Source organism: Mauremys reevesii, unplaced genomic scaffold, assembly GCF_016161935.1.
Source record: "Mauremys reevesii isolate NIE-2019 unplaced genomic scaffold, ASM1616193v1 Contig183, whole genome shotgun sequence".
Lineage (NCBI taxonomy): Eukaryota > Metazoa > Chordata > Testudines > Geoemydidae > Mauremys > Mauremys reevesii.
Window position 1 is genome coordinate 7,258 of NW_024100808.1, and position 25,227 is coordinate 32,484.

The 25,227-nt window shown below is 49.5% G+C and overlaps 1 long non-coding RNA gene and 2 gene segments (V, D, J or C); all 3 read right to left on the reverse strand.

The window, feature by feature from the left end:
* Positions 1-2,070: 2,070 nt before the first annotated feature.
* LOC120393338 lies at positions 2,071-4,290 on the reverse strand. The segment is given in 2 exon segments: positions 2,071-3,951; positions 4,254-4,290. Coding segments are annotated over 2 exon segments (336 nt in total).
* Positions 4,291-5,933: 1,643 nt separating this feature from the next.
* On the reverse strand, positions 5,934-7,536 carry LOC120393335. The segment is given in 2 exon segments: positions 5,934-7,150; positions 7,402-7,536. Coding segments are annotated over 2 exon segments (366 nt in total).
* Positions 7,537-8,369: 833 nt separating this feature from the next.
* LOC120393337 lies at positions 8,370-9,449 on the reverse strand. The gene is made up of 3 exons (XR_005592000.1): positions 9,336-9,449; positions 9,095-9,214; positions 8,370-8,563 (listed from the first exon to the last, which is right to left on the reverse strand). It is a non-coding gene; the product is annotated as an uncharacterized LOC120393337 (long non-coding RNA).
* Positions 9,450-25,227: the final 15,778 nt, after the last annotated feature.

The following is a 25,227-nucleotide window of genomic DNA, read 5'->3' on the forward strand; positions in this document are numbered from 1 at the left end:
ACCCTCTAGCTGGGGAGTTTTTGCACAGGCTGCCAGTGCTCCTGTGTCGCTGTGTCGCCACGGCGCAGAAGTAGGTGGCTGCGTCTCCCAGCTGTGATTCTCTGATGTGCAGGAACTCAGCCGCTTCCACTTGTCGAGCTCCGCGGTGAGGTTGGGCTCCTTGATTAGTTTCCCATCGGACACCAGAATCAGCAGGAGACAGGCTGGCCTCCGGGCAGCTGCCTGAACCACTGCAAATTCCAGAAATTGCTCGCCGTGTAGTGGCAAGAGATGCTGCCGTTCTGCCCTTCCCAAGTGACCGCAGACAGGTTCTGGTGCACCTCGGCCTGGCAGCTCCCCCCTGTGGGCAGAAGAGAAAAGACACACCTCATAGATGACAGGGCACCTCTGCTCCGTTCACACACTGGCTGGATGCGAAGCCCAGGGGAGTTTCTCTTCATTTCCAGGGGCTTTGCATCTGGTCCACCACTGCTATTTCCTATATTGCTGTATTCCTAGATAGCCATAATCTGGGGTTAGGGTTGGGGTTCGGGTTAGCCCTAGATTATTGCTGGCTGCGAGATTCCCAAGGGCACAATAATAAGAGACAGCCCTTACCCCAAAGAGTTTACAGATTAAATAGCCAAGCAAAGGGTGGGAGGGGAAACTGAGGCACAGAAAGGCGAAGGAATGCCAGCGGGCCAGAGCTGGGAATAGAACCCAGGAGTCCTGTATCCCCACCCAGTACAGAGCCCGGTGCCTGATTAGCAAAGCAAAGGGAGAGTCAGGGAATTAGTCCTTGTCTCTTAAATCCACCATCATGTTCAGCGTCTTCTGTGGCGTTTCCTGCCCCCAGACTTACAGGGAATGTTCACCAGCAGTAGCAGCAGGCGTGGGAACAGCTGCCAGGGTCTCCCCATTGTCCCTCAGCAAAGAAGCTGTATTGCCGGGTGTTCCCCGTTCAGTACAAAAGGTTCAGCCCCTCGCAGGTAGATTTACTTCTTCCTCCGGGGCAATTTACCAGCTCCGCCTCCTGAACCAGGAGCCTCTTCGGGACCCACTGGCGGCAGCTCCGGGTAGCCTAACACAGCCGGGAAATGAGTCCCAGGGGGTCACTTTGCAGATCTGCTCTGAGCAAGTGGGTGCTGTGGGTGGGCGGAGCCTGGCTTCCAGACACAGATGGGTTGTGGGGAAGAGCGGGGGCCTCTTTCAAATTCGCATCCTTGCTGGGGCTACACGGCTTTACAGCGCCATGTGAATGGCCCACGGGACTAGTACAGACAAACCCGGCCACAGGGCTTACTATAATAATGGCGCAAACTGCTGAAGAGGAGCCTTTTCCCTCCCCTGAAATGTAACCTGTGACAGGGGGTGGGTCACTTGCTGATTCCTGTTCTGTTCATTTCCTCTGGGGCACCTGGCACTGGGCACTGTTAGTGGATAGGATAATGGGCTAGATGGACCTTTGGTCTGACCCGGTATGGCCATTCTTATGTTCTTAAATAGATTTCACGTGTCTGGATGAATAATCCGCAAGTATAAGTGTCGCAGGCTACTTCTACACAAGGAAGTGATGTTTCCTGCTGTGTCTTCAATGACAGCGACTTCTTCCAAACGATCTTATATTTGAGTGTTTGGTTATTAGAATGTGGAGGAAGGAAAATGTCTCTTCTCGTTCTCTGCAGTCTTCATGCTTCATTATCGAGCTCCTCGCTTTCCTGACCCAGTATCTAAATAGCTAGCTAGATTGCCTGCTGCACCTCTGTCTATGCATCCATTTAGCCACCCTGCCCGCTGCTTTGTCCATCCCTCCCTCTTGCTGCACTATCTGTTGTGCTGACACTCATCTCCGTGGCATGCGAGCGCTGAGAGTAAAATCGTTTCCCACACAGGCCCAAGGGCTCTACAAGTCTTTGCACGCACGCGCACACCCACCTCCCTGACAGGCTGCAGTGGGTTTTGTACTAGTGCAAGTACACGGCTGAGGGCCCAGGCTGGCTGCTGGGGAAGCTGAGTGAGCTGCACCGGTGGGTGGTTTCCAAGGACCTGGTGAAGGAATCTCCCTGTTCCCAGCCACCTGTGATCCTTAATATCATGAGCTGCGGGGAAGCGCCTGGGACCTGCTGGTAGCAAGGGATGCTCCGCGCTCCCCACGGTAACTGTCCCTCGCTGGAGACAGCAGGTTTGTCCTGAGTGACGGCGTATGGGCCGCGGGCCCCTGTGGGGAAAACAGGGCGAGGGAGGCCAGCGGAGGTCACGCCCAGGGAGGGGCGGGCGTTTGGCTGGAAGTCCCCTTACAGTGGAGGGATAGAGATGAGCCAGCAGGAAACAGATGGAGTTTTACAAACTGCACGTGTCTGTTGTGCTCAGTAGAGCTGACAGGAAGAGATGGGACTGGCGTAAACTCAGCTCTTTGCTTGTAAAATACCAAGGGACGCCAAGCTCTTAAATCCTGCCTGAGGGTGAGGGGGGAAGTGTCTGTGTGTGTGAGAGAGAGAATAACAAAGACTGGGTACAAAAGGGAGTAATACCTGGCAGGAGAAGGAAGTTCATGGGTGCTGTGGGGTCTGTCAGACCCTGGCAGGACTGGGTCCCTTTGCCGAGAGATCTACGTCTGACACAGGAAATTCTCTGGGTGTGGGATGCATTCGGGGGGACAGGCTGTTTATCTAGGAGTGTGCCGTGTTCTTGTAGCTGTGGTGGTCCCACACTATTGTAGGGACAAGGTGGGTCAGGTCATATCTTTCAGTGGAGCAACTTCTGCTGGTGAGAGACACGCTTCCCAGCGGAGGAAGAGCTCCGTGTAACTGGAAAACTTGTCTCCCCAACAGAAGCTGATCCAATCAAAGATATTATCATCTAAGAGGGTGTATGGATCTCTTTGACTCTGAGATGAAGTGTGTGTGTGTGTGTGTGTGTGTGTGTGTGTGTGTGACTGATGGTGTGGATGCATAGATATCTATATTTCTGAGTGTGTATGATGGGGGATATATATCAGAGAGTGTGCGTGTGTGATTTCAGTGTATAGGTTTCTGACTGTGTGCTAGAATCTATTTGTGCGTGTGAGTCTAGGTGAGAGAGAGTGTGTTTGTCTGTGCAAGTGTGTATACGTGTGTGTGTGTGTGTGTGTGTGTGTGTGAGAGAGAGAGAGAGAGAGAGAACATGTGCGAGTGTGTCCTGTGAGTGGCTGTATGTGAGAATGTCTGAGTGCATGTTACCAGTCTGACAGTGTCTGACCCGAACAACAGAGAAAATCGCATTGGAATGACTGAGTTCCTGTGTTGTCTCCCCAGGGAATGCTTCCCTATCTGCTAGTGTTGTGGGACAAGGAAGCCATTTTTCATATAAAACCACAGATCCAGGCAATTGGGGAAGACAAAAGAGGTGAAAATGTCTATAATTTTCCAGCTGATTCTTCAAGTTTCTTCCTTAAATTACTGACCCCTCTTCTCTTCTCTCCCCTTTATTCTGTTCACATCGCTCCTGTTCCGGTCCATTCCCGTGTGTTCTCTTCTGTTCCATTCTATTCTTATTGCCTCTCGCCGACTCTGGTCTACTTTCCTTTCTTCTCTCTGTGCTCATATCCGCTGTTCTATTCTAACTTCTGCTTGTCTCCTCTCTCGGGTCCGTGTGCCCTGCCCCCACCCAGGGTTTTGTGACGGGCTGCCTGTGCTCACCTGGCACTGTGCTCCAGCGCGCACAGATACACAGCAGAGTCTGCCAGGCGGCTGCTGTTCAGGTACAAGAAGCTGCTTTTGGTTTTGGTGTCCAGGCTCATGGTGAAATTCTCTCGGGTGTCTCTGCGGCTAGAGGACAGGAGCGCCAGGAACCGCGGCTGGCCCCCCTGGGGCTGGCGGTACCAATGCACGCTGTACGCGGTGCCCGTGTAGGAGCAGTTGAGCTGGATGGATTCTCCTTCCTTGGCAGCGACCTGGGACGGCTCCTGGGTCACCGTGTATTGGGCCAACGCGCCTGGAGGGAGGAGGCTGGTTTTAGTCCAGGTTTTCTTGCTCAGCAGTGACAGGAAAATACATGCACCTCTGTGCAGACAAAGGAGAAAAGAAGCGAACGAAAATCCACCTTTCCCTCTGTACTGTCTGCCTGTCCATCCATCCACCCTTCCCTCTGCCCATCCTCCCCTCTGCACTGTCCATCTGTCTACCCACGGGCGCCCATCCCCGTGGTATCGGAGCACCATTCTTTCAGAAAAGCCATTCCCCAACAGCCTGGAAATCCCAACCCGTGCGCCCTGCTCAGAGCAGAGCCTCGAATACCTGGAGCCAGCACCAGCAGCAAAGCGGCCAGGCTCATTGTCAGGGACTCAGCCGCAGCATGAAGTGGCTGCAGCTGAACCTGGATGAGATGAAGCTGTGACACCGCTCAGCCTCTAGGGGTGGCCTTCAGGCTGGAAGCAACTCGGTACATTTACCCTGTTCAAGTGGGTGGGGGAGGGAAAGGGTTTTCCTTCTGAGAGCACTGGGCCTGGTCCTCCACTGGTGCAGATTAATTGGGTTCCATCAGAGTCATTGGGCCGGTTCCCCAGCCGGAGCAAACTGGCCACAGTTCCACTGGAGACCATGGGCAGAGCCGTAGCTGATGTAAATCAGCGGAGCAGCATTTAAATCCGGGGCAGCTGATCCGGTTTCTAGCAGTTAAGGCGCTGTCCCTATAATTCATGGGTTTCCCTCTATGCTTTGCTCTCCTGGGTTAAGCAATATTTATGTAGCGGGCGCACACCGACATCAAGGAAGCAAAAAGATGGTTATAAGCCACTGGCCGAAGTGGGTAACACAGCGATGCGCCAGCCTGTCTCACTAGCAGGCACAGAAAATTGTATCAGGGATTTAAAAAATAAAAGATGAGGGGCAGCGAAAGAAAACAGGATTTCAATGAATCGCGGATTGATGCAGCTGAAGGTGGTTGGAGTGGAATGGCCGCTAGGGGGCAGCAGCGGGTGAGGAATATGGGGCGAGGCCTGGTTTTACCCTCAGGTGTATCCCAGGCGAGAATGGCTTGGCCGATCCATTGGCCCTGGTGTCCCATCTCCAGAACAGGCTGGTGCCGCACTGTGATTATTCCAGCAGGGGCCTCCCTAGGCAGCGTGACAGGTGCTTTAAAAACAGATCGCCACAGACGCTCCCTGCCCCTAAGACATTGCCTGTGCAGCAGGGAAAGGCAGACAAGGGGATGGGAGGGAAACATGCACAGAGAGTAGAAAGGACTTGCCCAAGTTCATATAGCAGCTCAGTGGCAGAGACGGGCAGTCACCCTTAGACTGTAGGTTCTCTAGGGAAGAGACTGGGCTGGGGGGGGGGCTGTACTTCTACACCCCCTAGGGCAGGGGGAGGGTTTAGGGTTGTGGTGAGGGTGAACTGTCAGGTTGTAGCATTCGCATTTTGGTTACAGTCTTGGGTAAGGGTTAAGTGTGGGGTTAGGTTTACAGTTCAATGGGAATTGAGTGTTTAGTTTCCTGAGACCTCTTTGAAATCCCAGCCCAGTTCCCTAGCAGAACTATCCAAATGCTGAGAATAAAACGCGTCTCCATAGTATCTTCAATCTATACCGACCAAGTTTCAAACTCCCAGCTACTGCCGCTGCCTCAGAGGAACATAAATGTCACCTCTCTAAGGGCAGCAACAACTGTGGAAAATTCATTAGAAACCGACGGAGAGGAAGAGGGAGGAGTTTTGGGGAACTCTCCGCAGATCCAGGAAACACAGTGGGTTCAGGTCAGCCTGCAGCTGAGATATTGGTGTTCTTAGCGGGAGAGGGATGGGCTTGTGGACAAGGGTCTGCTCTGGGATTCAGAGACCAGCTCTGCCACAGACTGTGTGTGTGTGTGACGATGTGTAATCCTCCTCCTCTATGCCTCAGTTTCCCTGGCTGTAAAATAGGGAGGATGTTTTCTAACTCATGGAGGGACTGTTGAGATTTTTTGACGCACCCAGGTTTCAGTGGGATGGGGCATGAATATGTTTACAGGCAATAACGTCTGGGATTATCACAACAAATGTAATGGGATGAGGCACCCAACTCCATTAACCTCCTTTGAAATGCCCAGCCACAACTCCTGAAAGAATTGTTTAAAATCATTTTCGTCTTTCCTCTGCTGCCTTTGCCGGCAGCCTGAGTGAAACCCAAGACAGCGCGTGGAAGGGTTTCCAATGACAACCTGTGTTTATATTTCCAACCAGCAGATGGCGGTGCTTTGTCATGACTTTACCACGTACCACGTGATTTTAGAGTTCACGGTTCTTGGGGAAAGTGTCTTGCAATTAAATAATTTCCAAACAAATCTACCCAAAATGCAAATGTCTCTACAACAGGAGCATTGATTTGACTCTGGGAGAGTTGGTAACTGCAGCTTTACCCCACCACTCAAAACCGGGTATTTCGAATTATTTCCCCAGTATTTTAACTCGCGTATTTAACCCCCATTTCAACATAAATGAGCAATTTAACGGTTCATTGTCCATGTGTAAAGGGATGTTTTCATTCGCATTTTATCTCAATTTGCATTTTCAACAATGTCACGTCATCTACATTTGTACTCACCTTTAACCCCTGTTTTACTACAAATGCTTTTCCCCCACGCAACACAGAACAGGTCATCTCGTCAGCTAAGAAAATAGGTATTAATGGTTTCCTAATTAAAGATCAGGCCCATAATATTATTCAAGGATTGTGTTTAAATTAGCTCTTTACAGAAACCTGTAACTGTTAGGAGGAGATGTATTTTAAGCAGCGTCAGTACTCAGGCTGTTTCAAGGCGCTGCAGCCCGTTTTAAGGCCTGTGGCATCCCCTGCAGCAGGGCTGGGAGGTTTTTGTACAGCTCTGCTGTGAGGCTCTGTCACTGTGCCAGACGCAGGGCGCAGAGATACACCGCTGTGTCTGCCAGCTCCAGGGCTGCGATGTTCAGAACTGTGGAGGTGTCGTTCGCCTGCGAAGAAAACCTCTCCTGGGCGAAATCTGCAGTATCACTGAACGTGCTTCCTTTTGCTCCTCTCAGGAGGATGTACTGCGGGGCTCGGTTCGGGTACTGGCGGTACCAGTAGAGATAGACACCAGCAGTGTAGCTAGTTTCATAAGAACAGCTGAGGGTCACGGTGTCGCCTTGTGATCTGGGCACCGCGGGTTCATTGGACCGGATCGAGTCACCCAGCACCGCACCTGCAACGAGACACTCACGTTCAAGGACAGCCAGGTGCGTTGGCAGGTCTAGGCTGTGAATTTTAAAATAGCCCAAGGGGTTTATCCGCCTGATTTCGAACAAATTAAGGTTAGCGCAAAAATTAAGGTTAAAGCTAGCAGGGGCGTTCAGATCTGGGTCAGGGTTAGGATCTGGATTCGGATTCTGGGTAGAACGGGAGTTGGGAGCCGAATTCCATGACGTTTCTTCAAAAAACCCAGAGCCCGGTTACCTAGTAGGTTAAAGATCCAAAGGTGGAGAATGAAACGCGTCTCCATGGTGCCTCAGACAGCTGGAGCCAGACAAGCTGAGTGGTCGCTGCGAGAAGAATTTAAAGGCAACTTCTCGGAAGGACTGGGAGAGGTTAGTGCGAGACCGGCCTAGCAGAAGAGGGAGGGATTCGGGAAATGCGTAACAGACACAGGAAACGGACTGGGTTCTGCAACTGAAGCGCAGGTGAGAACTCGTGGGACAAATTCCTTCCTCTGCATTTCCTGGAAGGACAGTTTCTGGCTTTCTGTCGTTTTTTCTGATTCATTTTCCTTTTTATTGTACTTCTTGTTGCTACGTGGTGAGAAGTGAATTAAATACATTGTGGGACGTCTTAAAAGCTCTGTGTTGTGTGTGCCGGTTTTGTGAGTGTGGGTGTGTTTCTATCTGTCTCTATTGTTTGTGTTTGCACGTGCGCGTGTGTCTGCATGCTTCTGTGTGTTGTGTCTTTGTGTATCTCTCCCATTGGCCCCATGCTGGTTTACTCTAGCTGGGGGAATCCAGCCCCAATGGAAGTACAGCTGACTGAGACCTATGGTGGACCTGGGCCAGCTGACTCCATCTGGCCCACAGTGATTCACCGCAGCTGAGGAGCAGACCCAGAGTGGGTAAACTGAGGTTAATCTGAAGTAACACAATGGTGAATTAGGGGCATAAATCTCCATGGGTGTCAATTCGTGTGGTTTATACCAGCACCATCATCTCGTTTAACCATCTGTCTGTTGCCTGGGAATTCTACTCTGCAGTTGTTTTTCTCATGATGATAAAGCCCAGGGGGTGGTTTTTGTACAGGGCTCTCTATTAAACGCCTCACAGTGTCTTCCCACAGAGCATAGAAATACATCGCCGAGTCCGTCGGCTCTAGCTCTTTAATTATTAAAGTGAAGAATTTTGAGGATTTCCTGAATTCTGCAGAAAACCTTCTCCCGCTCCGTTCTTTTTAGCGTTATTCTGAAATATTCGGAAGAGGAAATCCATTGCTCCTGATCGTTGCTGTCTGTACCAAAATAAGTAATAATACTTGTATCCAGTGGAGAAAGTACACTCCAGGGTGACAGTCTGAACCCCCAACTTTTCCAGCTCTCCTTGTGTTTGCGTGACACTGCCTTGTCCCTGGCTGGAACCTGCACGGAAGGAAAGAGAAAAAGTTCACCCTAATTAAGCATGTAAAACTATTGCACATCTTCAGCCAGTCTCGTGTGAGGAGAACAGAAGCCTTTTAGGACTCAGGGCCTCCCAGAAATGGGAAGATTGTTTTTACGCATCTTGTACAAAGAGAATGTCGCAGGCACAGACTGAGGGATGGGTTTGCCCCACGCTCTAGGTAAGGCAGCAGTGAAGCTGTGAATGGAACCTCGGAGTCCTGAGTCCTAATCATCCATGCTCTACCCACTACAGCATGATCCCCACTCGGGGCTGGATATAGGATCCAGGAGTCCTGATGCTCAGTCTAACTGCTCTCAACCACTAGACTCTCCTCCTGTCCCAGAAGTGGGACGAAAAGCTCAGACCCCTTCTTTTAACCTGCTACACCGCTGCTCTCCTCCCTCGGCTATGAACAGAACCCAGGAATTCTAGCTTCCAGTTTCCCCCTTTTCAAACCCATTAGGTAACAGAAGTTCTAACTTTCGTTTCCCTTTTTAGCGGACACTTACTCAAAGATAGAAATGCTGTTGCTGTCCAAAGCAGGATTTCTGGAGCCTTCGTGGTTAAATATATTGTTTCCAGATCTTCAGGGGGCAAAAGTCACCACAATGATGGGTGAATACAGGAACCTGGATAGAATAGAATCTTATGGTGAAGTTTCTCTCACAGAATCAAACCAGAGAAATTAAATCTGTGGCAAGACCATTTCGTCCTCTCCTATAGACCCCAGTTAAAGGCTGTTTCCCTCACCATGTAACAGCTAATACCCTCCGGTAGCGTTTACCCTGCTCACGGTGGATTTGGCTTGTTCCTGTCACGTGACACCTTTCTAACCTCCAGATCGCTTCAGTAACTCAGTAGAAGCAATTTAGTTCTGTCTCGTCTTCGAAGACAAGAGCTCAGCAAGAATCACAAGGTCGACCAGGGTTTTACTTTTGAAAAAAGCTAACACCAAAAAAAAAAAGTCTAGTCAGGACCCTCCCTCCTCACAGCCCAGCGAAATATTGTGCGCGGGATCTTTCTCCAGAGTGAAGCAAAATTAAGCTAATTGACTCAAGACATGGGGATCTGGGCCATTGACTCCAATGGCGAGACAGCTGATTTATGCCAGTTGGGGTCTGGCCCATTGAATCTAAAGGAGCGACCTTGATTTGCACCAGCTGATACTTTGCCCCATTTACGCTACTGGAGCGAGATCTGATTCCTACCTGCTGGGGTCTGGCCCCAAAAGCAGACGGAGCTATTCATGGGAATTGCGGTGTGACAGGTACTGACATCGGGCTCATGAGATTCTGGGTGTTTTGGGAGAAGTAGGGGGATGGTTCCTGGAAAAGGGTAACATTTCCACACAGTTAGTGCCCGTGCGGTTTCCATCACACCCTGCATCGTTTGATTCAAACCCCTGCTTGTGGCTTGCGGTGTCTCTTTACATGATTTCTATCTGCGCAGGTTTTGTCTCCGAGTCAAGAGAAAACTGAGCTCTGGATTTTGTAAAAGCCCCTCTATTAACCCACCCGCCGTGGTAATCTAAGGCCCTCTCAGAAACACATCGACTAATTTTTCAGTTTTAACACCGCAATTCTCAGACCCACGTATTTTTCGACTCGCCTGAAATCCCGTAACAACCGACTCCCAGCCCCGTTGTGCTCGGTTCCAGCAGACCTTGGGCAGAGGTACTTCGTCTGCCCGCTGCTGTCCTGTTTATACCAGTGTATGTCATAACCTGCATCTTCAGTCGAGAAAGTACAGCCCAGTGTGACAGAGTCACTTTGTACCCCGGTCAGCTGCCCTTGTCTCTGGGTGACACTGTTCTCGGTACTTGATCCTGCAAAAAACAGTAGATGCAAATTCACTATAAAATTAGCACAGTTGTGTCTGCTGTCAACTGAGAATCTCAAAGGGTTTTCCAATAGATGTGATCTATCTATCCTTCCCCGTTCTGGAATATATAATTATTTGTCTATCTCTGTATTTTTTCTCCATCATTTTTTAGAAAGGCTCAAGCGGAGATTTTCAAAGCTGCCCAAGAGATGCAGATGTTTTAAAATTAATGTGATCTGGCTGTCCAAATCCGATAGACAGCTTTGTAAATCCCAGCCCTAATACAGAATGGCATTTTTTCTTCATATTAAACGGCGTGTCTCTTTGTAAAAGGAGGATAAATTTCTTCCCTAAATACCACGATATTCAATTTTATAGTTCAGGGATTTTCGTTTTCACCCTAAATATGATAAGAGCTGAAGCTGAGTGGCCTTTAAAAACACATTTCGACTTTCATACTTGTATTCATTCATAAAGAAAAACACAAACATTGACCTCACCTGATAACAAAAGTAGAATATAGAGCTGTACAACTAAACACAGCATGCTGCAACTTCAAATTAACCTCGTGGTTACTCTGTGTCTGTAGCAAGCAAGAGAAGATTTCTTCCGCTTGTGTTAGTTTGTTTGTTTTTTCTATTTTTAATTATTCTGCTTGAGGTAAAGAGGAGCCCTGCTTTTCCTGTAAGCCCATCTTCTATTTCTTTCCTGCCCTTTGATAGCGGAGAAGGATGGCTCAGTGGTTTGCGCATTGACTTGTTAAACCTAGCGTTGTGAGTTCAATCCTTGACGGTTCCATTTAGGGAACTGCGATTAAAAAGAAAAACAGTACTTAGTCCTGCTAGTGAAAGCAGAGGGGGCTGGACTCAATGACCTTTCAAAGTCCCTTCCCGTTCTAGGAGATTGGAATATTTTCATTTATAAATTAAAAAAAAGTATCAGAGAAATCAACAAAATACAAAGTCAAATATAGTTAATGGAATAGGTCTGGAAAGCCCTCTAGTAGATAGCCATAGCAATCTATATAACTATCAGAGATCAGTCAGGAAGAGGAAATGCACATGGAATTTCAGTTGTGATGTTTCTCCAGCAGAGACTTTTTGGAAACCTGTGATTATTCATACACGTTTTTTTCGGAGCTGTGGAAAGCGATAGCTTAGCTCATTTTAAAAAACTTCTTTTCACTATCTTTGTACAGTCATTATTCAATATCCTTCTGGTACACATTTCAGGCTTGTTTGAATACTCTGTGTTTGTTATGTTTCTTGGTTGGTGATTAGGGCTGGGATATTCAAAAGGGCCTAAGGGAGCTGAATTTCACTGGAATTTTCAAAGGAAACTGAGTGCTTAACTCATTTGAAAATCCTAGCCCTAATTTCAAGTGGCTCATTAAAGGACACAGTATTAGGAGAAATACTGATGTGAGGAGTAGGTATTTTTTAACCTATAGCCAGGTATTGCTACTCTAGCAGCAGCTGCTATTGCCCTCCCCTCTCCCACCACTCAGCTGGGCTTTGGAGGGTGGGGGGAAAGTTGCTCCTCTGCACATATTGTAACTCAAGGATAAGTTTGATAAGAAGTTTTGAGAGGAAAGATGGGCCAGTGGTTAGGCCAGGAGCCTAGAATCTGGGAGATCTAGTTCCTGCTCTACTCAACACTGTCTGTGTCACCTTGAGTGGGTGACTTGCTAGCCTCTCTGTGCTTCAGGTCCCCATCCCTAAAATGGAGATAGTGGCCCTGCCCTATATCACATAAGTGATGTGAAAATAAATACATTAAAGGTTGTGAGGTGCTAAAATGATGGGGCCCATATAAGTAACTTAGAAATTGTGGCCAATTTTTCAAAAGCACCTAAGTGACTAAGTCCCATTTTTAAAAGGCATTTTTGAAAATGTTATCCTTAAAGTTGTAATTGTGGAATTACATTATCTGACCTGTGCTATGCAGGAGTCAGCCTAGATAATCAGACAGGTGCCTTCTGGTTTAAAAATCTGTTATATCAGTCTGTGCTCATTTTAATGGGAATCTGGTGTCCAACCCCCCAAATCATCTTAAAACTCTGAGACCAAGCATTTCCTATCTACCACACAGTTGGGACTTGATGATGATGATGATGACAATGGCACCCAGAAGATAAAAACTGAGATCTAGTCAGCCTGTGGAACTCCTTGCCAGAGGATGTTTTTGAAGGCCAAGACTATAACAGCATTCAAAAAAAGAACTAGATAAGTTCATGGAGGATAGGTCGAACAATGGCTATTAGCCAGGATGGGCAGGGATGGGCTCCCTAGCCTCTGCCAGTATCTGGGAATGGGGACAAGGAATGGATCATGTGATGATCACCTGTTCTGTTCATTCCCTCTGCAGCACATGGCATGGACATTTTCAGAAGACAAGACACTGATCTAAATGGACCTTTGATCTAACCAGGTATGGCAGTTTTTATGTTCTTATTGAACTTTAGGGCTTCAGTAATTCAAACGTATTTTTATTTAAATCAAAAGAGCAAAAAAATTTCCAGTGCAACTAGACAAGATCCACCTATAGGCGGACCACCAGAATGGAATCAAATTTAGACCAAAAAAAATTGTCAAGTGGAAAAACAGAGTGCCTTCCACTCTATGTTGCCCTGAGCAATCTTTCACTTTTTGTACAGGTACAGCTATTACCCTACTCCACAGTGGGTCTGATAACACAGTAGTTCACGGAGGAGTCCTGGAGAGACACCTCTTCAATTTTCAAGGTCAGACGCATCTTATTAATAAAATAATCATTATCCTCCCAAGTACAAAACTGCTGAGAATTTCCCAAGAGCAAACTTGTTCCCATCAGCAGACATGAAAGCAGTGAGTCTGGGGGGTGGGGTGGGGTGGGGTGGGGTGGGGTGGGGGAAGATAGTTAAAGGCAAAGGTTTTGGTGTTAGAGAGAGACCAGAAAGTTTATTTAGCAATGAGACAAGCTGCTTGAACAAAATCACAATCACCTGGGCACAGAGTCACTATAGAAAAGCTTAGAATCAAACAGGGGCCCATGATTTCAGCAAAGCGGTCCCCATTTTGAGATTCACAAGGAGGCAGTGCAGGGCCGTCGGGGGGCGGGCGGGGGAAGCAAGTCGGGCAATTTGCCCCTGGCCCCGCAGGGGCCCCACCCATGAGAATTTCGGAGGCTCCCCCTCCGCCTTCCCCCATCCCCCTGGTGCCTCAACGTGCCGCATGCAGGAGTGGCCCTGGACAGAGCTAAAGTGGCGCGGCTCCTCTGGGGCCTGAGCACCTCCCTCTCGGAGCCAGGTGGTAAGGGGGCAGGGCTGCGAGCTGCGGGCTGAGGGGCTGGAGCTCAAGTCCGGTGGAGGCACGCAGCTGCCGCTCTGTCCAGGGCTGCTTCTAGATGCGCTGCGCTGAGCCTCCAGGAGACGGGGGAGGTGGGAGTAAGCAGCATGGTCAGCCCCTCTGAGCTGGGCACCCCCCTGATTCCCCACTCCGAGCCCAGCCCCTCTGAGCCAGAAACCCCTGATCCTCCCCCACAGCCCTGACCCCCAGCTCCGAGCCCAGCCCTTCTGAGCCTGACACTCCCCTGATTCCCCACTCCGAGCCCAGCCCCTCTGAGCCGGGCACCCCCCTGATTCCCCACTCCGAGCCCAGCCCCTCTGAGCCGGGCACCCCCGACCCTCCCCCACAGCCCTGACCCACAGCTCTGAGCCCAGCCCTTCTGAGCCTGACACTCCCCTGATTCCCCACTCCGAGCCCAGCCCCTCTGAGCTGGGCACCCCCCTGATTCCCCCCACCGACCCCAGCCCCACTGAGCCGGGCACCCCTGACCCTCCCCACAGCCCTGACCCACAGCTCTGAGCCCAGCCCCTCTGAGCCGGGAACCCCTGATTCCCCACTCCGAGCCCAGCCCCTCTGAGCCTAGCACCCCCCTGCCTCTTCCCCACCGCCCGGACCCCAGCTCGAGCCCAGCCCCTCTGAGCCGGGCACCCCTGACCCTCCCCACAGCCCTAACCCCTATCTCTGAGCCCAGCCCCTCTGAGCCGGGCATCCCCGACCCCATCCCCACAGCTCTGAACCCCAGCTCCGTGCCCAGCCCCTCTGAGATGGGCACCCCTGACCCCATCCCCACAGCCCTGACCCCAGCTCCGAGCCCAGCCCCTCTGAGCCGGGAACCCCCGACCCCATCCCCACAGCCCTGACCCCAGCTCCGAGCCCAGCCCCTCTGAGCCGGGCAAACCCCTGACCCTCCCCCACTGCCCTGACCCCCAGCTCCGAGCCCAGCCCCTCTGAGCCAAGCATCCCCTGACCCTCCCCACAGCCCTGACCCCAGCTCCGAGCCCAGCCCCTCTGAGCCAGGCACCCCCGACCCTCCCCAGAGCCCTGACCCCAGCTCTGAGCCCAGCCCCTCTGAGCCGGGCACCCCCTGACCCCATCCTCCCACAGCCCTGACCCCCAGCTCTGAGCCCAGACCCTCTGAGCCTAGCACCCCCCTGACCCTTCCCCACAGCCCTGACCCCCAGCTCCGAGCCCAGCCCCTCTGAGCCCGACACTCCCCTGATTCCCCACTCCGAGCCCAGCCCCTCTGAGCCGGGCATCCCCAACCCCATCCCCAGCCCTGACCCCAGCTCCGAGCCCAGCACCTCTGAGCCGGGAACCCCCCCAACCCCTACCCCCAGAGCCCTGACCCCCAGCTCCGAGCCCAGCCCCTCTGAGCTGGGACCCCCTGACCCCATCCCCCACAGCCCTGACCCCCAGCTCCGAGCCCAGCCTCTCTGAGCCAGGCAGCCCCCGACCCAAAGCCCAGCTCCCCACCCCGCCGTGGGCAACAGCAGCGTGACCCTTAGACAGCAACAGCCCATTGGCACCAGCCATCACCATCACCCAGTGACAGCCCATTATGTAATTGAAAATGTATTAAAACATTTAATGTTTTTAAATAATGTATTTTGCGTATTTTCAAATTATTAAAAATTAATTGTTGAATGTATTTCACTGGTTATTTTTTACATTTCCAAATACATGTTACTATAGTATTGCAACTTTTTTTTATGGAAGGGGTCCCCAAAATTGCTTTGCCCCAGGCCCCCTGAATCCTCTGGGTGGCTCTGCTACTAGAAACACCATAATGTGGTCTCATTTCTGGAGCGTTCCTGTCACTGCAGCAACACCCTCTGTCGGGCTCTTGTCTGAGCTGCACAGGGGTACGGGGGAGCAGAAGTGCTGGCTTTCATAAAGGAGTCACGGTTTTTAAAGGAAGGAGAGTGGCAGGAGGGGCTAGGTTAGTTTTGTTTGTTTATTGTTGCTATTGAACCGCGGGTGATCTTACAGCTGAAGCCAGAGATATTTTGCATTCAGCTCCCCTAAGGGAAGATGGTTTCCCATTGGAAATGTTTGGTGTCACGGACTCACAGATCGTGCCCACTCGTGGCCCCGTGCGGTCCGTGGGGGGTGCCCCTTTCAGTGCGACAGCCCTTCTCGGGGGTCCACTGTCTCTCAGGGTCAGGCCCCTCCACCTCCTGGAGCCGCACCTCTCTGAGCCTCAGCACGTCTGTCTCTGCCGTGGGCCCCCTCAGGGAGTTCCCTTGCTCTGGGCCCCCCGGGCCTCCTCACCCCCAAAGGGGTTGATGCAACCCTGTTCTCTAGACTGGAGTGACTCTCAGCCTGCATAAAACAGGAGGGTTTATTGAGAGTTGAACACAGCACAGGAAACTCTCAGGGCCTCAGGCCTGGCCTCCTCAGCACAACATATCCCAGTCCCCCTGCATCCAGGTGGGCTCTGCCTGCTTCCCATCGTCGGCCCCAGCCCCCCTGCTTCCCAGCTGGGCCTCTGATATCCCCAGCGCCAAGCCCCCTCTGTCCATTGTCTTCTCTCCAGGTAAACAGGGTTGTAAACAGGAAGGCCTGGGTATCCTGTCCTCTCAGCTCTCCTCTGGCTGGAACCGGCTGGTCAGGTCACCAGGGTCCTCTCTCTGCATCCCATTGTCCTCCCACTGGCCAGAACCGGCTGTGTCTCCTGAGCTGGGTCTCCAGGTCACCAGTCACCAGGGTCTCCATCCTCCAGGCCATTGGCTGAGGTCCCGAGTCCCTCTCTGGTCCTCTGTAACAAACTCCCTCTCCCCTCACCTCGTTAAACCAGTAACACCCAGGGACATTGAGTCCCACCCGCTGTGCATGCAAACCACTGGAAAACACAGAAAACCCCAAGAAAAACCCCCATTTTGTCACATTTGGTAATGAACTTTCCTTTAGAAGAAAGAACAGGAGTACTTGTGGCACCTTAGAGACTAACAAATTTATTTGAGCATGAACTTTCATGGGCTCAAAGACACCATAATAGAGGAACAACTTAAATGTAAAACCCAAATTAAAAAAAAAACAGTAAAAGAACTAAAAAAGAGCCACCATGGCTTAACAACCATGTAAAAAAAGCAGTGAAAGATAAAAAGGCATCTTTTAAAAAGTGGAAGTCATTTCCTAGTGAGGTAAATAGAAAGGAGCATAAACATTGCCTAATTAAGTGTAAAAATGTAATAAGAAAAGCCAAAGAGGAGTTTGAAGAACGGCTAGCCAAAAACTCCAAAGGTAATAACAAAATGTTTTTTAAGCACATCAGAAGCAGGCAGCCCGCTAAACAACCAGTGTGGCACCTGGACTATTGAGATACAAAAGGAGCGCTTAAAGACCATAAAGTCATTGCGGAGAAACTAAATGGATTCTTTGCTTCAGTCTTCATGGCTGAGGATGTTAGGGAAATTCCCAAACCTGAGCCAGCTTTTGTAGGTGACAAATCTGAGGAATTGTCACAGATTGAGGTGTCACTAGAGAAGATTTGGGAATGAATTGATAAAGTTAACAGTAACAAGTCACCGGGACCAGCTGGCATTCACCCAAGAGTTTTGAAAGAACTCAAATGTGAAGTTGCAGAAATATTAACTATGGTTTGTGACCTATCCTTTAAATTGGCTTATGTACCCAATGACTGGAAGACAGCTAATGTTAAGCCAATATTTAAAAAGGGCTCTAGAGGTGATCCCAGCAATTACAGACCAGTAAGTCTAACTTTAGTACCAGGAGGAAATAATCCTGTGGCACCTTATAGACTAACAGATGTTTTGCAGCATGAGCTTTCGTGGGTGAATACCCACTTCTTCGGATGCAAGCAGTGGAAATTTGCAGGGGAAGGTGTGTATATATAAGCAAGCAAGAAGCAAGCTAGAGATAACGAGGTTAGATCAATCAGGGAGGATGGGGCCCTGTTCCAGCAGCTGAGGTGTGAAAACCAAGGGAGGAGAAACTGGTTCTGTAATTGGCAAGCCATTCACAGTCTTTGTTTAGTCCTAAACTGATGGTGTTAAATTTGCAGATGAACTGGAGCTCAGCAGTTTCTCTTGAGTCTGTCCTAAAGTTTTTGCTGTGTAGGATGGTGTGTGGCCATCCTTTGGACCAGACTCAGAGAACTGCTGCTCCAGATCTGCAAATTTAACACCATCAGTTTAGGACTAAACAAAGACTGTGAATGGCTGAACATTACAAGTTTCAGTTTCTCCTCCCTTGGTTTCACAGCTGCTGGAAGGGCCCATCCTCCTGATTGATCTAACCTCGTTATCTCTAGCTTGCTTCTGCTTGCTTATATATACACACCTGCCCCTGGAAAATCCCAACGCATCCGAAGAAGTATATTCACCACCATCTCATGCTATAGCTGCAAAACATCTGTTAGTCTATAAGGTGCCAGACTGCTTACCCTCTGATACTTTAGTACCAGGCAAATTAGTTGAAACAATTGTAAAGAATAAAATTATCAGACACATAGAAGAACATAAATTGTTGGGCAAAAGTCAACATGATTTCTCTAAAGGGAAATCATGTTTTACTAATCTATTAGAGTTCTTTGAAGGGGTCAACAAACATGTGGATAAGGGGAATCCAGTGGACATAGAGTACTTAGATTTCCAGAGAGCCTTTGACAAGGTCCCTCACCAAAGGCTGTTATGTAAATTAAGTTGTCATGGGATAAGAGGGAAGATCTTTTCACGTATTGAGACCTGGTTAAAAGACAGGCAACAAAGGGTAGGAATTAATGGTAAATTCTCAGAATGGAGAGGGGTAACTAGTGGTGTTCCCCAAAGGTCAGTCCTAGGACCAATCCTATTCAATTTATTCATAAATGATCTGGAGAAAGGGGTAAACAGTGAGGTGGCAAAGTTTGCAGATGATACTCAACTGCTCAAGATAGTTAAGACCAAAGCAGAACACGAAGAACTTCAAAAAGATCTCACAAAACTAAGTGATTGGGCAACTGTAGCGATGCAAGGACTCACCCATGCAGTACATCCTGCTGGTCATCCGGGGAATTAGCTCTTCCAGCCCAGAGCACCCTCTGCAGGCCAGTGTCTCACCTGCCATTGTCCCTTGTGTCCCTCCTGGATCCCAGTGTGCCTCTATGTCAGAGTTCTGCCCCCACCAGTAACCCACAAACTGGGTCTCCCCACCCAAGGGAACCCCCAGCCCCCTATACCCACCTTGCTTCAGTGTCTACTGCCAATCACCATCTAGCCCCTGCTCACTGGGGCAGACAGCAGTTGTTAAACCACTCATCATCATCAAGGGGGGTTGAACCAGTTGCCTCTGCCCTGAGGCAGCTCTAGGCATTTTGCTGCCCCAAGCACAGCAGGCAGGCTGCGTTCGGCGGCTTGCCTGCAGAGGGTCCGCTGGTCCCACGGCTTCGGTGGACCTCCCGCAGCCATGCCTGTGGGAGGTCCGCCGATGCCGCGGGACCAGCGGACCTCCCACAGGCATGCTGTCGAAGGCACCCTGCCTGCCGCCCCAGCGGCGACCGGCAGAGCGCCCCCCACGGCTTGCTGCCCCAAGCACACGCTTGATGTGCTGGGGCCTGGAGCCGCCCCTGCCTCTGCCTATTCCCAGGCTACACTTCTGTAGCCCCAGCACCTTTCCTGGCCTTTAGCACAGCCTGCAGCCTGGGTGTTTTTCAGGCTGGAGGTCTCTAGCTCCTCTGGCCTTCCCCTAGCCCTGCTCCTCTCTAGGTACCCTGCTCTGCTCCCCAGCAGCCAGGTCCTTCTCTCTCCACAGTTAAAGAGAGACTCTTACAGCCTCTGGCCCTCAGTCCTTTATAGGGTCAGGTGTGGTCTGATTGGGGTGTGGCCCCAGCTGTGGCTGCTTCCCCCAATCAGCCTAGCTTTTCCCTGCCACATCCCTCTCCCAGGGCTGTTTTAAGTCCTTCAGGGTAGGAGCAGGTGACCACCCTGCTACAGCAACAAAATGGCAAATGAAATTTAATGTGGATAAATGTAAAGTAACGCGCATTGGAAGAAATAACCACAACTATACATACAATATGATGGGGGCTAATTTAGCTACAACTAATCAGGAAAAAGATCTTGGAGTCATCATGGATAGTTCTCTGAAGACGTCCACGCAGTATGCAGCAGTGGTCAAAAAGGCAAACAGGATGTTAGGAATCATTAAAAAGGGGATAGAAAATAAGATGGAGAGTATCTTGTTGCCCTTATATAAATCCATGGTACACCTACATCTTGAATACTGTGTAGAGATGTGGTCTCCTCATCTCAAAAAAGATATACTGGCATTAGAAAAGGTTCAGAAAGGGGCAACTAAAATGATTAGGGGTTTGGAATGGGTCCCATATGAGGAAAGATTAAAGAGGCTAGGACTCTTCAGCTTGGAAAAGAGGAGACTAAGGGGGGGATATGATAGCAGTATATAAAATCATGAGTGATGTGGAGAACGTGGATAAGGAAAAATTATTTACTTGTTCCCATAATACAAGAACTAGGGGCCACCAAATGAAATTAATGGGCAGCAGGTTTAAAACAAATACAAGGAAGTTCTTCTTCACACAGTGCACAGTCAACTTGTGGAACTCCTTACCTGAGGAAGTTGTGAAGGCTAGGACTATAACAATGTTTAAAAGAGAACTGGATAAATTCATGGTGGTTAAGTCCTTTAATGGATATTATCCAGGATGGGTAAGGAATGGCGTCCCTAGCCTCTGTTTGTCAGAGGATGGAGATGGATGGCAGGAGAGAGATCACTTGATCATTGCCTGTTGGGTTCATTCCCTCTGGGGCACCTGGCATTGGCCACTGTCGGTAGACAGGATACTGGGCTAGATGGACCTTTGGTCTGACCAAGTATGGCTGTTCTTATGTTATGTTGCTGTAAAATGCAGATTCCATCTCTCTCTCTCTCTTTGCTCTTCTGAAGTCTTGAAAAAAGGAGGTAAGAAATGCTAATTAATACTATCACTACAAGTACTGAAATACAGCAGAGCCGCATCCAGTTGGCAGCACCCTCTCTTTTTATGTGTGTAGTACCTTTTACTCAAACAGAGCTATACACTGAATCAAATGCTGCTTCAGTCATTATGGTCCAACATCCCACAAGCAAAGTAGCTGGGTTGGAAGAGAGCGGAGTATTCTGAAAAGAGACTTACAGTAGAAGTGAAGAAAGACCCAAGGGCATTTTCAGCCTCATGGCTCTGAGTTGAGTGGTGTTAATTTATTGGTACCTCAGACATTCAAGGCAGTGAGATACACTGGCTCCCTGTCTCATCTCCGCCTGAGTTTTTGCGCCTCAGGCTCATCACATGACACATAACCCAGGTTGCGGTTTCATATCTGCCTCCACTTGCTAGGCACCAAGATAAACTACCTTCTTGCGGCTCTGAAACCCCGGCCATAGGGACTCTTCCAGCAGCCTCATCCAAGAGAGTGGGAGTAAATTTAATGTGTGTAAATTTGACTGTATAAGTTAATTTTGTGTGGATGAGTCACGTGGTATGTGGTTGTATCTAGAATATACTGGATTATATGTCTAATTTACAGGTCAAATGTCCAGGATGACATGAGGATTTATGATGATACTTGACATCAATTTAGTAGAACAGTGCTGGAAAACTTCAGGACAATTTTGTACCATTTTTTGGTAGATGTGAGCTGAATGAAACGGCCATTAGGTGGCAGCACTTCATTATGAACTTGCTATTTCCTTCCAGACGAGGACAGGTCACAATTTTATTACATTTTCTGTACAAATAAACACACTGGGTCCTCAAACAGTTCTATTATTTCATTTTTGTTTTGGGATTATGGAGACCCTGCTACTTTCAATCCAGTTTATATTTCCCTGTGATTTGCAATTTCCCACTGCAACTGTAAAGCCTGCTGAAGGGTAGGCAGGGTAATTAATCGCTAAAATTAATGGGGTTTGGGCATTCAGGATGGGATTTCTAAAGCAGACTAAGAGAGTTAGGTGCCCAAATCCCTTTTAATTTCAATGGGATTTGATTATCCTTTGAAAATTCTAGTATCAATATAACTCTGGGAGTTATTATTTTCAGTTCTGCGTAAACTCTTATTCAGAGGGGCCAGCACAAATTAAATACATGCACTGAGGGCTGAAGTAAGACTTAAAGGTTGCATAGTCCTTTTTGCTGATCAAATGAACAATTGCAGCTGTGATTTTCAAATGATCCCTGGGAAGTTAGGCATTTAAATCCCTTTTGAGTTTCAATAGAATTTGTGTGCCTAACACCATGAGGAGCCTGTGACAATTCCAGCCTTCAAAACTAGGCATTTATTCAGCAGACTCATAGATTTGTAAGGCCAGAAAGGTCCATTATGAACATGTAATCTGCTCTCCTGTATCACACAGGCCAGAGAATTTCAGCAGATGCTCCCTGAACCAATCCCATAATGTATGGCTCAGCTGTAGTATATTTTTAGAAAGAGAAATCTAATCTCTGTTTGAACCATCCAAGTGATGAAGAATTGACCACATCGTTAGATAAATTGAATTTTTTTGCCTGTGTGATATATGAGGGGGGTTAGGTTGTGTAACTCCTGAGCCATTCAGTTAGCTACAGAATCCTCCTTAGCAGATGTACCCTAACTGCTTTACCTGTAAAGAGTTAAAAGGTAAACTTAAAATGAGTTGGCACCTGACCAGGGAAACCAATAGGGAATCTGTAGCCTTTCAAATAACTGCTGGGTGTGGGGGTCTTTGCTTCTCTCGAGAAGAAGCAGACAGGGTAGCAACATTCTGTAAAGTTTGGGCCAGGTATAAAAATCATCAGCATCATACCTAGAAACTACTCATTTGAAAGCACAGGTACGTAAGTAGATCAGGAATGTCTAGTTAGATGTGATTAGATTTAATTTGTCATTTGGGGGTTTTGGATTCCTCTGTGCTAATCCCAGGTGCTTTTGTTTTGGTTTTGTTTGCTTGTAACCTTGAAGATGGACCTCAAGAAAGTCATTTTTGGTGTTCAATCCCTAACAGCCTGAGTTTTCAGATGTGTTGTATTTCTTTTTTCAATAAAATTTACTTTTTTAAAGAACATGATTAGGTTTCTGTGTCTCAGGAGGTAAAGGTTTGTGCATATGTTAATCAGGCGATACAACAGCTGAGCTTCCCTTTTCTTTTGTTTTCTTCTCAGCTGCCCTGAGGGAGGAGTGGAAAAGCCGAGGGCCTCAGAAAAATCTTCCCACTTGAGGTTTTTCTGGATTGGTAAAAGGCAGTTTTCACTTGGGTGGTGGCAGCATTACCAGCCTGGAGTGGCCAGTATTAATTTGTGGAGTCCTTGCGCGCCCCCACCTTCTGTACTCGAAGTGCCAGAGTGGGGAATCAGCCTTGACAGTCTGACTTTGCCTGCCTCAGTTTCCAGCCACTGGATCTCTTTCTGATTTTCTCTGCTAGATTAAAAAACCCTCTGCTACCAGAAATCTTCTCTCCATAAAGGTCCTTCCGGCTCTTGGGTCTCATTCTGGTTTGTCTCCTTTCAGCTCTCCCCTTTGTGGTGAATTTCTGAGCACAGTTGTGGTGCTGATTCCCAGAATTCAGTTAGAGGTCTTCATCTCCAGGAACCCAGCTGCAGCACTTCCCCCCCTCACTCCACACGCGCGCACGCACACACACACACACACCCCTCCTTGCTGTCTATGGTCTTCTCCTAACTTCGCATGTAGGAGTCAGTTTCTCAGGGAAGAAGAAAGCTGTAAAATGTTTGTGCAGGGCTTCCTGTTAATCACATCAGCGTGTGTGTCTGTGGAAAGCACAGAAGTACACTGCTGGGTCCCTCAGCTCCAAACCCGTGATCCTCAAACTGATGGAGCTTTCAGATTTCTGGAAGTCCGCAGAGCATCTCTCCCCAGTCTCATTCTTCTTTGATCCTGTGGAATATTCGAAAAGTAGGAAAACAAGCTCTTCTGCCTGATATTGTTTGTACCAGTACACAGAATAATAGCTAGCGTCAGTTTCCTAAACGCAGTCCAAGGTCACAGACTCTTGGCCGGCTCTAGGCGCCAGCAAACCAAGCACATGCTGCTTGGAATGGCACATTTTCAGGGGCAGCATTCCAGCCATTCCCCCCGCCCCTTGTTTTTCGTGCTTACGGCGGCAAAAGCCTAGATCCGGCCCTGGCAGCAGCAGCGCATCGAGCGAGGGCGGTGCCTTGGCGCTGCTGAGGTTCAGCAAGGAGGAGCGTCCGCACCTTGTGGCTGGGCCAAGCAGGCTCCCAGCGGGGGACACTGGGACTGGGGGCTGCCCCATGGGGCACACGGAGCTGCCTGCAGGTGCCGCAGGGTGGCCGGCCCCCAGCGCCGCAGCCGGGCTGAGCAAAGCAGATCGAGCCGCCCAGGAACTGGGGCAGGTGGCCAGCAGCAGCAGCAGGGCCATAGAGCGCCGGCCGCTGCCATGAGGGGCCTGCATCCAGCTCTCTGTGGCTCGACTCCCTTTGGGGCTACCCTGCTCCACATCCTCAGCCACTTGCCAGGGTGGTCCCCTGGCTCTGCCCTCCCACGTCCCGGTCACTCCTGGAGGTGGGAGCCCTGGCTGAAGGGACCCTGGGCTGAGGCCCGGCCCAGGAGCCCCACTGCTTACCCCGACCCTGCCAGCACCAGACCAACTGGAGGTGAGGGGGGAGTGGGCAGAGTCAGCACTGGTGGGAGACAGCCCAGGGCTGGGGTGGCAGGGTATGTGGGTGGGGGAGGGCACTGCTGGGGGGGTGAGAGCCCAGGTCTCAGGTGGGGGGCAGCCAAATTTTTTTTTGCTTGGGGCGGCAAAAAACCTAGAGCCAACCCTGCACAGACCCACCCTCCATGCCTGCCACTGCCAGCTGGGTCTGCATTACAGCATCTTCCATGCTGGAGCCTGTTACAAAGCTGGGGTGAAGGAGAGGTTAGTTGTAGAATGTTGCCATTGATTATCCTGATAATCTTCGTCACTGTTACCTTGGATCAGGCATGACCCCTTATTGTTCTTTGCAGAGCACCTACCTCTAGGTGGAAATTATAAGAATCAGCTGCACATGGGATGTTGCAGCTGATTATTGCAAATATCTATTATTAATTATTATTATTTATTTATTCCAACACCATCATCAGTTTTACTCAGATTCCCAGTGATTTCCACTGGAAATTTTTATCCAGAGAAAGAATGGTCCAAGGACTGTGCAGCATTGTTTATGGCTGATAGGTCCATCAATGGCTATTAGCCAGGCTGGACAGGGATGGGGTCTCTGGCCTCTGTTTGCCAGGAGCTGGGAATGGACGACAGGGGATGGATCACTTGATGATTCCCTGTTCTGTTCATTCCCTCTGGGGCACCTGGCATTGGCCACTGTCAGAAGACAGGACACTGGGCTAGATGGACCTTTGATCTGACCCAGTGTGGCCATTCTTATGGCTCTCAACCTTTCCAGATTACCTGTACCCTGTCAGGAATCTGATTTGTCCTGCATACCCCAAGTTACAACTCACCTAGTTGCTTAATAAATCAGAAATCAAAATACAAAC